General features: G+C 44.1%; 1 protein-coding gene across 15 annotated transcripts in view; it reads right to left on the minus strand.

Moving 5' to 3' along the window:
• The window catches only part of ANKHD1 (ankyrin repeat and KH domain containing 1), a 99484-nt gene that overhangs the window by 54204 nt on the left and 30696 nt on the right, over nucleotides 1–14584 (minus strand). For all 15 annotated transcript variants that reach the window (XM_051793677.1, XM_051793675.1, XM_051793674.1 and 12 more), the window contains exons 3-9: nucleotides 8867–9023; nucleotides 6604–6751; nucleotides 5765–5912; nucleotides 5039–5272; nucleotides 3690–3784; nucleotides 1199–1436; nucleotides 838–1029 (exon numbers count right to left, since the gene is read on the minus strand). In XM_051793677.1, coding sequence (XP_051649637.1) covers nucleotides 838–1029; nucleotides 1199–1436; nucleotides 3690–3784; nucleotides 5039–5272; nucleotides 5765–5912; nucleotides 6604–6751; nucleotides 8867–9023 — 1212 coding nt within the window. The remainder of the gene's footprint in view (nucleotides 1–837; nucleotides 1030–1198; nucleotides 1437–3689; nucleotides 3785–5038; nucleotides 5273–5764; nucleotides 5913–6603; nucleotides 6752–8866; nucleotides 9024–14584) is intronic.

Genomic DNA, 14584 nt, shown 5'->3' on the forward strand with positions numbered 1-14584 from the left:
TCCCTGATGCCAAAACAAGGCTCCTCAATTAACTTTCTACACTATCAGCAGTGAAGTGCAAGCAGGGAGCGTTCCAAGGGAGCTGGTGACAGGTGGTCACATGCTGGTGTCACTGCACAAAGTGGCACAGTTGTTACTGTCCCTCGATGAGCAGGGAGCTTTACTTTCTAGAATTACAGATCCAGATAATTTTATGCTTATTCTTAGGAAAGAGCATACAAACTAACCCCTTTCCACAACAAGGAAGATTTCCAAAATACAGGTCCTTTCTTATTTGTTATTTTGAGCAAAACACTTCAGACTCCACCAACTTTAAACTGACAGGTGAACACTGAAGCATCGCTTTGCCCCAACTCCAGCAAGATTTAATTTACTACTGTATAATGTAGCAGTAAAACTCACTCATCACAGAAATTCAGCACTTCCAGGATCTGCCTTGCACACTACTTCTCAGGGCACAATTCCTAAAGAACTGGTTATTCAGGGTGGCTGAATGAGATAGCCAGGCTCAGTCAGAGCTGGAGTAGGATGCAAACCCAAGCATTATCTGTATTAAAATTTTGTCCCAAATGCAGATAGCTGGAAACAATGTTCCTCATGAGTGTGGATGCTTTCTAGATATGGAGTAGGATCCAGTGCTCCAGGAGGCACTTTCCTCTGTTAAAAGTATCAAACAATACTGAGGTGCAACATATGCTTTCTCCTTCTTGCTAAAGTATCTGAGAATATAGTTTCTTGTTACAACATCACCACTATCAAGCCCAGGTATCTTCTCAATCACACAGAATATCAAGTCTATGACCTCTGTGGGTTTGATCACTTGCACTGAACACATACCTGCTGCCAGCAAGTATTTCACCAATTCAAGATGACCTTCTTGAGCAGCTTCCATCAAAGGTGTTGAGCAGCCAAGTTCTATATCAGCTCCTGCCTTAATAAGGAAGTCAGCAACTTCAGAGAAGCCTCCACAGCATGCCAGGGTAAGGGCTGTCTCCTGTGTTTCTTCTGTCTGTGCATTTATATTTGCCCCTGGGAAGGGAAACAAAACAAAACGTTACTGGTCTGGCCAGACACAGGGTGGGAAGGTGAATGCTCATCCTCCCAAAGTCTGGGGGGCTTTGTTCTGTGGGGACAGCAGTGACATCAGAGCAATGTGATGGCAAAGGATCACACTGTGCCCTTCCCAATGGGACCTCACCCTGTGCCAGCAGCAAGGCCACCATCTCCTCGTGGCCCTCGCGGGCAGCCTCCATCAGAGGTGTGTAACCTTCATCATTGACCTCCTCCAGGTTGGCTCCCCGCTCGATCAGAAGAGCTGCCAACTCCACGTGCCCACCACAGGCAGCCAGAGTGAGCGGGGACTCGAAGGAATCCGCGGGCATGTTCACTTGGGCACCGCTGTCCAACAGCAAACGGGCCACCTCCACGTGCCCGTCCTGCAAAGCAGAGGGGAACCCAGGGGTCAGGCATCATGGAAGGTACTTGATGCTGTAGTCCAAAACACAACCATACTAGTTCTGAAAATGACCCCAGAAAGACAGAACCTTTTACTTATGCTGGTTCAATTATGACAGTTACTGTAATACTTGGATTTAACTGACACTTAGGTTTCCACCTACATCTAAATTAGGTTTAAATGCATGAGGGAAAAAGAGCTAGATATATGTTGGGGTTTTTTTCTTTCTTAAAAATTACAGGATAAGACTTTCTTAAATATCCAGCACAACCTCTGAGACACAACAGTAATAGAGATAGCAAACAAGCAACCACTCCATGACTAAACCTCAAAACAAGTAGTAGAAAAAAAGATTTTCTCTGCAGTTGATTTACAGATTCTATAGACAAAAAAAAAAGTTATAAAGCTCAGAATTCCACTAATTCCCAAAATTAAAGAATTTCTTCTGCATTAACAGAAGCAACTTCAAATGAACTACCGGTTCATCGTTCTGAACTGTCAGCCAGTAACTCAAACAGGTAACACAGAGCTACAGGAAAGGGGGTAAGAGGGAGATCAAACATGCACCTCCCATCAGTACTTAAGTTCACCATGAATCAGGTCATACATAACCTGAGACTGACAACAATCAAGGCTGCACATTAAAGACAGGCTGTTGTTCTCAGAGAGTCTGGCTAAGAGCCAACAGCCACCTCATGAAAGGCATTACCCTGAGTGTGGCACTGTCCTGACCCAAACACACCACAGTTGTGAGGCACTTCTGACAGAACTGCTGATCAGAGACCAGGCACCTCAGGGGCCTGTACCTGCCACATCCATCAGATGGAAAGAGGTGAAGGCTGGGAACAGCCACAACAACGTGGTGGATTCTTCCCTTCTGCAAGGCTGCAGCCAAACGATAACAAGGAACAAATTCCCTGTTATAGAGCTGGGACTTCAAAGGCTCAGTTTCCTCTCTGTTGCTTTTAAAGGTCAATACACAGTCTGTAGAGTCAGAACACCTAGTCTGAAACACCTAAGAGCTAAAAACATGCAGACAAACCTCATGACTGTCTTGCCCAAGCGAGGCACTTCACAGCCTGCAAGTCAAGCCAGTGCTCTGATTGTTTCACCAGGAAAGGAAAAAAAAGGGCAACAAAAAACCCAACCTAACAGAACAGTGGGCTGATGAAACCTTTAGTCTGTAGTCATGCTGCAATCTCCTTTAGGTGACAGCACATACCCACTGCAACTGTGTCCTTCTGAATTCCTTTTTGGCACCAGGCTCTGCTACAGGGAAGACTATTCAGGGATACTATTACCAGCCCGCTATGGGAAGACTTGGACACAGCTCACCATGTTATAATCTGACCTTGGTCTCTTGCATCATCACCTCACAACTGCACTGAAAGAACACTTGATCCTCCAGCTCTAGAAAGCCTGGGGGAACACTGCAGCCTGTCTTCTAAGGATTACAGACTCCTTGGAGCAAATTCCATTTCCCCCTCTTTGCTGTGCTTCCTATGGAAACAAGGTCCTTGCTCTTCCTTCAAAGAAGTTCCCCAGCTCAGAGAGCAGATAAAAGGTCACCCAAGGTCTGGGTAAAACTGGTTGCAGACATGCTCTGACACAACAGTACACTCTTTATGAAGATGATGTTCTTGGATTGGGAATTTTTTACTCAGTGAATGCTTTGCAATTAGGAGTTGGCCAAGAACTGAATGACTTTTGAAAATAAAACCGTAGGTAAAAAGAAAAACCTCACAACCCCATTTACAGAAAACTAGAAGAAAGCAAGTCATCTCTTCATGCAAAACACTTCCTGCAGTGGTGAAAGAACAAGAGGAAGGCATGAATCATCCAGCTCAGTGCACTTCTGGAAGGGTCATTCCATGATACTCTGAGACACCTTATTTATAAAAACAAAGGTGGGAATGTAACACTTATGCTTTAAAAAAACAATCAGTGACTTGGGTTCAACCTCCTATTTCACTGCACTGCAAATTAATCACTCTTACACTTCACACAGGGAGCATTGAAAAAAACCCACATTACCCCTCCCCAAAATTACAATATTTCTTCCTTGTGAGCAGTTAGACTGAGAAGCTGTGGGAGCTACAGTAAAGCCTTTCTTACAATAACAACACACCCCCTCCCCTGCAGCCCCCAATTGTTAGCAGAGGTTCACTTTACTTTATCACCTCTTGCATTCCTCTCTCCCCGAGGAGGGAGCAGTACAAACACAGGTATTTACCATGCAGGCCTCCATCAGCGCCGTGTGCATCTCGTCTGTTTTGTGTTCTTGATCAGCTCCAGCTTCAAGCAAAAAACGAACCATATCTAAATGGCCTTCAAATGAAACACATCGACACAAATGAGCATTTCACACTGTCAGCTTTTAGTAGTACAGACAATACACTGAATGAAGTAATTCAGATTTTCGTAGTTTGCTATGACAATCTTCACACATTATAACTGGCAAACTTCAAACAGCCTTTCCCAAAAATACTGCTCAGTTGACAGTGTTTTTAAAAGCTTCTGCTGAACTTTACCAAAACCTTTTTTTCAACTCAATTACAGCTTATGTCATTTCAGGCTTTGCCCCTTACAGATTTTTATCATCTCAATGAGCATCCTCCCCCAAGGCAAGACTTAGTCTTCCATAAACTGACAGGAAAACAAGGTAGTTCAACAACTATCTTGCCAAAGATAACACAGGACATCTCTAGTCAATGGAGATTTTAGATTCCATCACTCTGTTAAGTTTTAGGTCACAAGAAATAAGAATGATGCTCCGACACATCCAGGAGTGTTGTCACTGGAATTTCTCTGTAAGGAACTACCATATGCTGCAGGAAAGCCATGACAAATCCAAGTGCAAGTTTTCACATGGGTTATGCATAGTATGTGTCCTCCAATTCTAATCACAAAGGTAAAGCCTAAAGCTACTATGATAATAATCCACATCCTTAGAGTTTCTATTTATACAAAAGCAATTGTTGGGAAACAAACCTTGGAAGCACACTGGATTACCATTGTACTCTTACTTTATATAGAAGCTTTAAATAAAAGCTTTAAGCAAAAGAAATTAAGTCAGAAGTCCCTAGAAGTTCATAATCCATAAGAATTCAAAGTCATCCTCCAAAATTATACTGAAGGAAAAGAAACCAGTAATAATGGTGGCATTTTCACCCCATTAGGTATTTCTAATGGGGATCACTCATTCCAACTTCACATTTTATGAAGAACCAACAGAGATGCTTTCAGAATTCACAGGCTGTTGGTGAGGGGAACGTGAATAAAATAGGGAACGTGGTAGTGGGGGAAGGGTGTGTGGCAGTGTGTCAAAGCACCAGTTTGGACACAGCCAGTTAAAAGTTTTCATCTGCAACATGTCAAACACACGTCCATCACATCAGGACACAAGCACAGACTTAGCACCACTTCGTCATGGATGAGCATTTTGTTATACTGAGTTTAAAAGCAAAACCCAGTACTCCAAAACTCTCAAGAAAGTACTCCAAGTATGGCTGGAAGCTTTAGTTAGATGAATCCTAGCAAATAAATTCAAACAGAACCACAGAACAAGGCAAGAGACAATACCTTTATAGCATGCGAGTGTAAGTGCACTTTCTTTGAACTCGTTGGAGTGAGTGTTGATTCCTGCACCGTATTCCAGCAATACTCTGGCAACCTCCACATGCCCTGCACTGGCTGCTTCCATCAGGGGGGTGTGTCCATTCTCATTGTGGTCTTCTATGTTAGCACCAGCTTTCAGTAGCACCTTCACTATGTCCACAAAGCCCCCGGCACAGGCGTACGTGAGAGCCGTGTTCCCTGCAGAGAAGGACTTTGCATGAGAGCCCCTTCCACCACATCAGCATTTAAAACTCTGGTTAAATCCTGTCTTAATATTAACACAATCCAGCTGCAGGTTAATGCTCTCAGCAAGGTTAGTTAAGCTGTGATCAAGCACCAGCAATGTAGAGAACATTCAATGCTCGAAGAATTGTAACCCCTCTTTGGTAAAAAGCACCATGCAGAAATAACTGGTCTGGATTGGATGTGTCTTACTGGGTAATTTTGGATTGTATCAATGAGAAAAGCTAAATTTCACGTATTTTTCTGGTTATCTAACACCACAGTGGTTTTCACTGCTTTCCATTAGAGTTTATGTTAAAAACCATCTTTAATAATGGCCAGTTAAGACCCTAAACATGTCTGCTGTGGATCTGGCCTATTCTTAAGTTTCTGTCATGTTTTCTTGTGAATGAAAGTGTCAGACAAAAACAGGGCTTAAGACAGCAGTCTTACTAACTGCCCAGTTACCTGTGGAGGACTGTGCATTGACATCTGCACAGTGGACAAGGAGGAGTTTAACAATATCCACGTAGCCCCCGCTGGCAGCTGCCATCAAGGGAGTGATGTCGCCCTTATTCCCTCGATCCTCGACGTTGGCGTGCATTGCCAGCAGCACCTGGGAGAAAGTTCACCCCAGTCAGTAAATTGTAACACCCAACCTTCTGCTTTTAGTTGTCCCAGGGCAACTCGCTGGCCAGAGTGACAGCACAGGAACTGTCACTTGCATTAATGACCAGAGCACCCAGGGGTCAAGCTCAGAGGTGAACAGTTCTCTCCCTGTCTTCTGATCTGGCACCAAAACACAAAGCTTTTTGAGCTCTCACTTTCTGAGAACTATCACCTGAACATAATCAAGGCAGCACAAATTCTGCCCTTACACACAGAAGCAATACAGCCCCAAAATTAACAGAAATTAATGCAGTGTTGATAAAAATGTGATTAAAAAAAAAAAGGATTGTGTGACCGACACATGAGTTTTTAGAAGGGAATCAGTTGTAGTATTTGGGTTTGCTGCTATTTTAGATCCTCTTGCTTGGCAGAACAGCTGAACTGCATCTAGAACAATGCCAGAAAAGTAGATGCATCATAAAACATAAGATTCATTCCTCAGATAAGTCCCTTCAACCTAAAGGCACATATGACTGCATTTTCCATTAAAAACCCCAAGCAATAACTGGAAACCCATAACAAGCTGCACTGACCTATATTCTAAACAATAAAAAATTACAATAACCAGAAGGACTAAAACGTTTGCCTATCAAAGAGGCCCCCTCAGACAAAGGTTTAGTCTTGTATTTGTTACTTACTTGTGCCAATTCATAATATCCTGCTGAACAGGCCAAGCAAAGGAGACTCTCCCCTTCCTCAGTGTGTTCATTTACGCTTCGCCCTTCATCCAGCAGCTTCCGGACAGCGTTGACATCCCCGTCGGAACACGCCTCTGCCAGACTGCGGCTGCAAGAGCAGTCACCACACAGTCAGCTCAAAACACACCTGCAAGAGCTGGGCAGCTTCCTTGGGCAAGGAGGAAGCCTTTAAGGAAAGACTTATGACATGAGTACTAAGCATGACTCAAAAGTACACCTTACAGATATATAGTTTTTAAATAAAGTGTGTATATATATATTTATATACACACACACACACTATTTCCACGGGTGAAATGGAGATAAAGACTTTCCTTATGTCTAAATCAGCTCTTGTCCTCATCAGTTGCTAACTCACATATGCTCTCATACAGACCAGATGAAGAGAGGAGAAGTCATTCGTGGGGTCTGCAAGAGACAGGAGCAAACCCCTCTGATGCTATTCCCACTTCAGGGCATGCCAGACACACGTGACAAAGTGCTGACTGCAGGAGCCAAGGCAAATGCCTACTACAGACAAAGCCAAAAATCAAGCAGCCAAGTATCAGAGACCACTAATATGGATATTGCACCCAGACAAATGTCTGACCCTCATCCCTCCTGTTGTGGGACAATTTCCTTCTCTGCACTAGCCCAAAGCTTCTTTTTTTTTACTTGAAAACACCAGTTTTCATAAGAAAGAGCCTTACATTACCTAATGACACCTCAGAGGAAGAAAGGATGGAGCCTTACAGAAGTTTACTGTGTTTCTTTTCATGCACTGTTAAAAGCACATTAAGGAAGTTTTCAGAGGATGAAATAAGGCAGTAACAACACAAACTCTACTGGAACACTACTAACTCCTCCTCAAAAAGAATAAATCTGTAAGAGGTAATTACAAGCTAAGAGTTAGAAGGAAAAGACAGAACAAACCCCAAGTTCTTGGAATCAAACAGCTCAGAAGTCTATAATCACGATTTTAACCATCACTGACCTCTGGAGAGAATTGCTGTTTCCCCTGAGACATAGCAAAGGACACTAAACCAACCTTGGAAAAGGTGAACTGAGCTTCAGTTTATTTCAAATCAAGTCACCTCTCCTTTACATCTTCTTCTGTACCAAAAAAAAAAAAAGGTCTAACAGCAAAGACAACTATTCTTTCAGTCCTCAGAGAGGCATCATATCAGGTCTCGTGAACTTCTTCACTGGACTATGTCCAACCTGTTTAAATGCTCCCTGACCTGACACTAATCCAAGACAAGCTGTCCTTAGTCCAGACCTTCCCAATCATCTCAGGAGCTTGGGATTCCAGAAATTACATCTCACCAGTGAAGCTCAAGGCCAAGGCAGTATTCCCTGTCACTGGGTCCCCCATCATACTCTGATGCATACTTTTGATCCTAGGTCTGAAGTTCAACAGAAGTTCAACAGGACATGCAGTCACACCATCCCAACAGTTTCAGAACTATTTGCATCACCCCAGAAGACACCTCAGGACCCCTGGGGATGTCGTGAAATTACCACAGTGGAGGAAAACCTTTGTGACAAAGAACAAACCTGCAGTTCTGTCATAGTGGGAGTTAAAGGCTCTTCTCATTACCAGTTACCAAAAGTTATCACATAGTACAGTTTCACTTTCCCCTAAGTTCCTGAGCAAGATCCTGGGGAAAAAAATCACTGCCCTGCAAGTGTCCTCTTTCCTGCAGTGTTCTCTTTCCACTTCTAACACAATGAATTAGGTTCACTAGTTTCCAACCAAGTGTGCTGAGGTAGTAATTAGAAAGCAATCACCCTCTCTTCTACAGCTAAGAATTTAACCCTTTTTTGACAAAGAAATCAACTGTCTGACCCAGAGATTAGCTCAGATTGGTCAGAGCATGGTGCTAATAACACCGAGGTTGTGGGTTAGATTCCTGTATGGGCCATTCACTTAAGAGCTGGACTCGATGATCCCTGTGGGTCCCTTCCAACTCAGAATATTCTGTGAAATTTCTGTCTGGCACACAGAAAGAGCAGCATGTTAGAAAGTACCACTTTTTTGCACTTTTCTCTCAATAACCTGATGGGACAGCAGTTACACCTTCAGATCCAACACCTTTGCTTCCGCCAGTCGCGGAGCAGACACGTTACCGAGCACTAACAATAAAATAAACTGAACTGGAAATAAAAACCACAAACTATAGCTGGGAATTTGGGGGTGTGGGAGGGGGGGATCAGTACATACTTGTCCACTTGTCCTGTGTTGTGGTTGTTCTCGGCCCTCATCCGCGTCAGCGCAGCCGCCGCCTCGTCCAGCGCGCAGCTGACCGAGGACGTCAGTCTCCGGAGAACCTCGGGATCTGCGAAGGCTTTGCCATCGGCAGTGGACAATTTACCAATTCCTTCAGTGCCCCATCGATGGTCATCAGTCGGGTTAGTAGGAAAGTCACACAAAAGAAACGCAGAGACGCTCGTTTAGAGTTCAGCCACATGCACGATTAGTTACAAAGTGTTCGCAAACATGCCAGAAAAATCAGCTACTTAAAACCAACTGCTGACTTTTAAACAACACCTGAACATTTAATTAACTGTAATACAAGAGAAAAAAACCCACTATTTTTCAACTGGCAGCTTTGTTACTTGTCCCCAACTTACACCTTTGAAGAATTTAAGGAAAAAAAAAATCCTATCCGGGGAGTAAGGATAAATTCAGGTGTGAAACCCAAAACCAGAAGTCTGGGAAACAGGTATTACTCCCCAGGCTTGGTTTAATATTTTCTGACTGTGAAGAGTTTTTCAATTTATTTAGTTAGTTTTTTTAAATTTATTATGCCTTTCCCACCCAACTCCACCCAAGATGAAGCAGACTGAGCTCTAATATACCTTTCTAGTTCCTTTTTCTGAAGAGAAGGAAAAAGCTTTTAAAAGTTATTAGCCTAAATTCCTAATAATTTACCACTCTAGCTACAGGAACAAAAATTACTAAATGAAATTTCAAATATTTTAAGTATAATTGAAATCAATGCCCCTCCTACACAGATATCACACAGTAGAAATGCTTAGATTCAAGGAACTTTTACAACCATTTTGTTGCTCAAGTTTTACTCCACGCAGGTTTTACCCCATATAGTTCAGCACAGCCTATTTAACATGTGGAAACATCACTTCGGGGTAAGTAGGGCTTATATCTTCATGTACAAATGTTCAAATAGTGCAAACACGCCCCTCCACACCACCCAAAACTCCAAATCAATTGATTTTATGTGCTACAAAAAAACCAAATGGTTACTAGTTTATAGATTAGCCACCTTCCCCAGTGATGAGTGAAACTTCAATTCCTTAGCTGTTAAAGAGGGTCTAATTAGATACAAATCTCAGAAATAAGGCATCTTGTCCCTCAGAAGATTTGCTATTTGGTATGTGCATCTCTCTGCAGGTTTGATTTATGCCACATCTCCCACAACCCATCTTGTCATTCTTACACAATAAGTGCCAAAATCGCATTTTGAATTTGTACATTGTTTTCAGACCACGTATTGCCCCAGTTTGAGAGCGTCCAATTTGTTCCTCATTAACATAAGAATTGATACTTACCAAATTTCTCCACCCTAAAACACTTTAGGCCAGCACACAGCAGGCACTCTGTGCTCCAAGTGCTGGCTTACAGTACTGGAACATGGTGTTGCTGGAAATGATGGAGAGCCCCTATCCTGCCATTGAGACAGATGCTTCCCAAGGGATTCAGGAGTTTACTTGGCTGATGGAAACTAAGGTTGAGATGAGCTGCTTAAGAGACTTGCTCATATCACAGAATCGTAGAATCAACCGGGTTGGAAAAGATGTGAGATCATCCAGTCCAACCCTTGATCCAACCCCACCATGCTTCCCAGCCCATGGCACTGATGCCACATCCAGCCTCACCTTAAACACCTCCAGGGACAGTGAATCCACCCCCTCCCTGGGCAGCCCATTCCAATGGCTGAGCACTCTCTCCATAAAAAATTTCTTCCTAATATCCAACCTAAACCTCCCCTGGCACAGCTTAAGACCCAGTCCTCTTGTCCTACTGCTGCTTCCTGGGAGAAGAGACCAACCCCCACCTGGCTACAACCTCCCGTCAGGGAGTTGTAGAGAGTGATGAGGTCCCCCCTGAGCCTCCTCTTCTCCAGGCTGAGCCCTCCCAGCTCCCTCAGCCTCTCCTCTTGGGACTTGTGCTCAAGTCCCTTCACCAGCCTCGTTGCTCTTCTCTGGAGCTGCTCCAGCACCTCAATATCCTTGCTACCTCCCTGGTTTCAACATCCTACCTCTGGATTGCTTCAGCATTATCAAGGGGTTATGAAAAACAATTTATAACAAATGACCCACTCCACGATAAAGTGAGAAATTACAGCTTGATCTGTCCACTCCATCTGTCTGGGGTTGGAAGCCTGGCTAGTGCAGAGCAATCCAAGCACAGAGAAGTGAGGCCATGGACTCTGAAGAGTCCCTTCCACCTCCAAACTCTAGATGCCATTACCCTTCCAGCCACCGCTGTTAAATATAGCGAGGTTATAAACAACAAGCCTCAAATGCCACAGCTCACGCCTCACAAATTAGTGCAAAGTAAATTTGCTGGTGGTGTGAAGGGGATGGAAGTGCTGCTGGCTCTGCAGTTGGGGCAGGTGGGGCCGGGGGACAGTCACTGCAAGACTCTCTCAGGACACTGATTTGGTATCAAACACAGAGAAAGTGAATAGTTTTGACACAGTTCTGCTTCCCCAGGACAGCTCCCGGAGTGACTGCTGGGATGTTTACACAAGCTATTTCTGGTGGCAGTGCTGGCTTACACCGGCTCTCAGTGAACACAAAGTAATGCTGAAGGAAAGACAAAGAATTAAGTCTTCACAACCCAGCACTGAGGGCTCGTCTGGGACTGCGGCGACCAAAGCTGAACACCCTGGTGAGCAACATGGAAGAGTACTCGAGAGAAACCCACAGGACCCCTGAGCAAAGGCTGGAAGGGGGTGATTCAGCTTACAAGGAGCAACATCACTACACTTTCCCTCCACTTAGAAGAGACTCACTGAAGGAGCTGTTAACAGCCCTACTGCTGGCAAAAGAAGTGGAAGATGCAAAGTCCACTGAAAAGAAACCAACCCAGAAAAACCACCAAGACACCACCACCAAAACCTGTCACAAAGCAAAAGCTGAAGTGGTTATCTGAAACTGCACTGGGTATCTCCATTATGGCAGATCACCAAGGCAGTAGGTCAGACAGGTTACCCAGACAAGCAGAACCTACACTTGATACCCTCTCCATTTTAAAAGTTTGTTGTTAAAGCACTTATACCCGGGATTTCTGAAGGCAGAAGTCACACCACAGACCTCAGTCCTGTGTCCAGTAAAGACAAATGAGCTTCACCCACTGCAGAGCTCCTGTTTTCATGGATTACTGCTGGTGGTCTCCTGCAGGACTCACCATTCTCAGATCACTGGCTCTTCCTTCTGGCAAGTCAAAGTGCACTTCCAGCTCACTCCACATCCAAAAAAGGAGCTACAACCACTCCAAGACCCTTTGGAGGGTAAGTGGAAGATACTTTTTATTTACCTCACCAACTAGAACTCAAGCCAGGTGCCACCCCCAGCTCTTTGTTTCATACTTTCTTTGCATTGCACGTGCCCAAACTAATCAACAGCCACAGAAGAAATCAGAGCAGACATTTGTTTGGCTGAATGGAGTCAAAGGGAGACAGGCTACAGGAATTACCACTGCAGACACCCATTCATTCAGTCACTCATTCATTCACTCCCCTTCCACAGTATATATCTCATTAATTGATCCATTTTTGCTTTGCTATGATTTAGGATGACTATGCCAGAATTCCCATGCTGTAATGCTCAGGTATCTTTTAATCTCTAATGTAATTATTTTCATGTCCACTTCATAACCATTTGCTCTTGTGTCACCCTCTTACACACAGGGACTGCAACAGTCTGATTTATGTGCAGGTACTGGACCAAAACTGTTCTTGCCTCCTCCCACCCAACAAATAAGAAAGCATCCTCAGGACCATTCTGCCCACTCTTGCACACAAGTGATCACGATTTCTCCCATTATTCCAGTCTCACTAGTGTGTTACTGATCTGATATTACCTGAACTGAACCCAGTGTCTGGCATTCTGTGCTTCCTGGGGGGTAATGGAATACTTTCAGGAACACAAGCCACCACAGAGGTTGCAATACCATCTTTTCGTGGACTGATCACTGTTGCAGGATAAGTCTGGAAAGAATATATGGGAGCTACAGTTTTTTACTGAGAACAGTCCACAGTCATTAACCCTATGGAGATGGTGACATTCCTAATGCACAGTTACAGCTTACCACTAAAATTATGGAGAGCACATTCATAACCAAGCCAAAAGGAAGTGCCTTTATACAAGATGAGCTGCCATGCAAAGGCCAAAAAGGTAAATTTGAAAATAGCTTAGACAGAATTACTGTAAAGCCTGAGCCTTCTGCCAAGCTAAGAACAGTGTCCCTGAACATCACTATTTAAAGACATTCCTGAAGAACAGACAACTGGAAGGACAGAGAGAGGAGAGACTATCACCCATACTGTGATTTTGCTGCTTTTCCCTCAAATGTGCCCAGCCCATGCAGGGCCCACAGAGGCAGACACACCTTCACATCCTCTGTCGTGGGGCAGTTCTTCAGCTGAACAGCTGCTGCTGAAGCCACGTGCCAGTGTGTTGCCAAACCCTGGCAGGAACAAGGCCAGCAGCACCATCCAACAATGGAAGAGAGAGCTCTCAAATGGCCCTGGCACAGGGTGCCCAGAGAAGCTGTGGCTGCCCCATCCCTGGAAGTGTCCAAGGCCAGGTTGGACGGGGCTTGGAGCAACCTGGGCTAGTGGAAGGTGTCCCGTGGCAGGGGTGTGGAACAAGATGACTTTTGAAGGTCACTTCCAACCAAAAATTATCCTATGACTCTAACAGCTTCCCCTGACTGGTAATATATAGACCTGGCTCCTCCCATCCAACACATCAACACACAGGCTGTAGATCTCTAAACTGGACAGAAAAGTAAGAATTCCAAGATCTTGCCCTTCTATTGGGCCACAAAACACTAATTCTACAGTACACAGATTTAGGCTGCATCTGAATAGGGTACTTCACCAGTTTAAATAAGTCAACAATTCTGCAGCTGAACAGAGATGAAATGTGCAGTACAACCAACTCCTGTGTAACCAGGCTGAGGCTGGAGCAGGTGACTTTTGTTCCTAAAGCTACTATGGCACACGAAGGAACTCAGTGGCAGTCGGTGCCAGATGTTCCACACCTTAATGCCATATTACTGAACTATTTAAATTAGCCTGAACTTGATTACAGAGGTGTATTAGAACAAGAAGCTCCCCTTTCAAGGGAAAAGCTTGCTCATCCAATACACACCTCTAACCAAAACTCCAATTTCCTTGTTGACTTTCAGACTCACCAGGATATTCCCACCTTGCCACTGCCAAGGTGAGAGCTTTAAGGTGACCTGAAATGAGCTGGTAATTTCTCAGTGTGCTCTGAGTTTCACATGTCAGACACAGAGACACCACCTCAGAAAAACTGCAACAAAAGCAGGTTTTTATCTTCAGAAAACACACAGTGAAGTCCCTCATAGCACATATACTTTGGACATCAAAGGAGACTGCTCCAAAGAGACCAACATATCCAACTGTAAATGGTAATGTCCAATGATTCCCACAAAACCCTGCAGATTCAGGGGTGATTATGTTCCATTCAGAGGAACTGAGAAGTTCTAGACTGTCAAAAACAACTGCTACAGTTTTATGCCAACAAGCAGTGACTCTGCCAGAACAATATTAATTCCAGCACATCACAGGTGCCACCACAAGCCAAGAAGGCAACAAGCAGGACTGAGCATACCCTGTCCTGTAAGGTCTCAGGTGGCTAATTCCCCATACAACTAACAAAA

The sequence above is a fragment of the Manacus candei genome, unplaced genomic scaffold, assembly GCF_025592945.1.
Source record: "Manacus candei isolate 608988 ecotype Guabito, Panama unplaced genomic scaffold, ASM2559294v1 h1tg000037l, whole genome shotgun sequence".
Taxonomy (NCBI): domain Eukaryota; kingdom Metazoa; phylum Chordata; class Aves; order Passeriformes; family Pipridae; genus Manacus; species Manacus candei.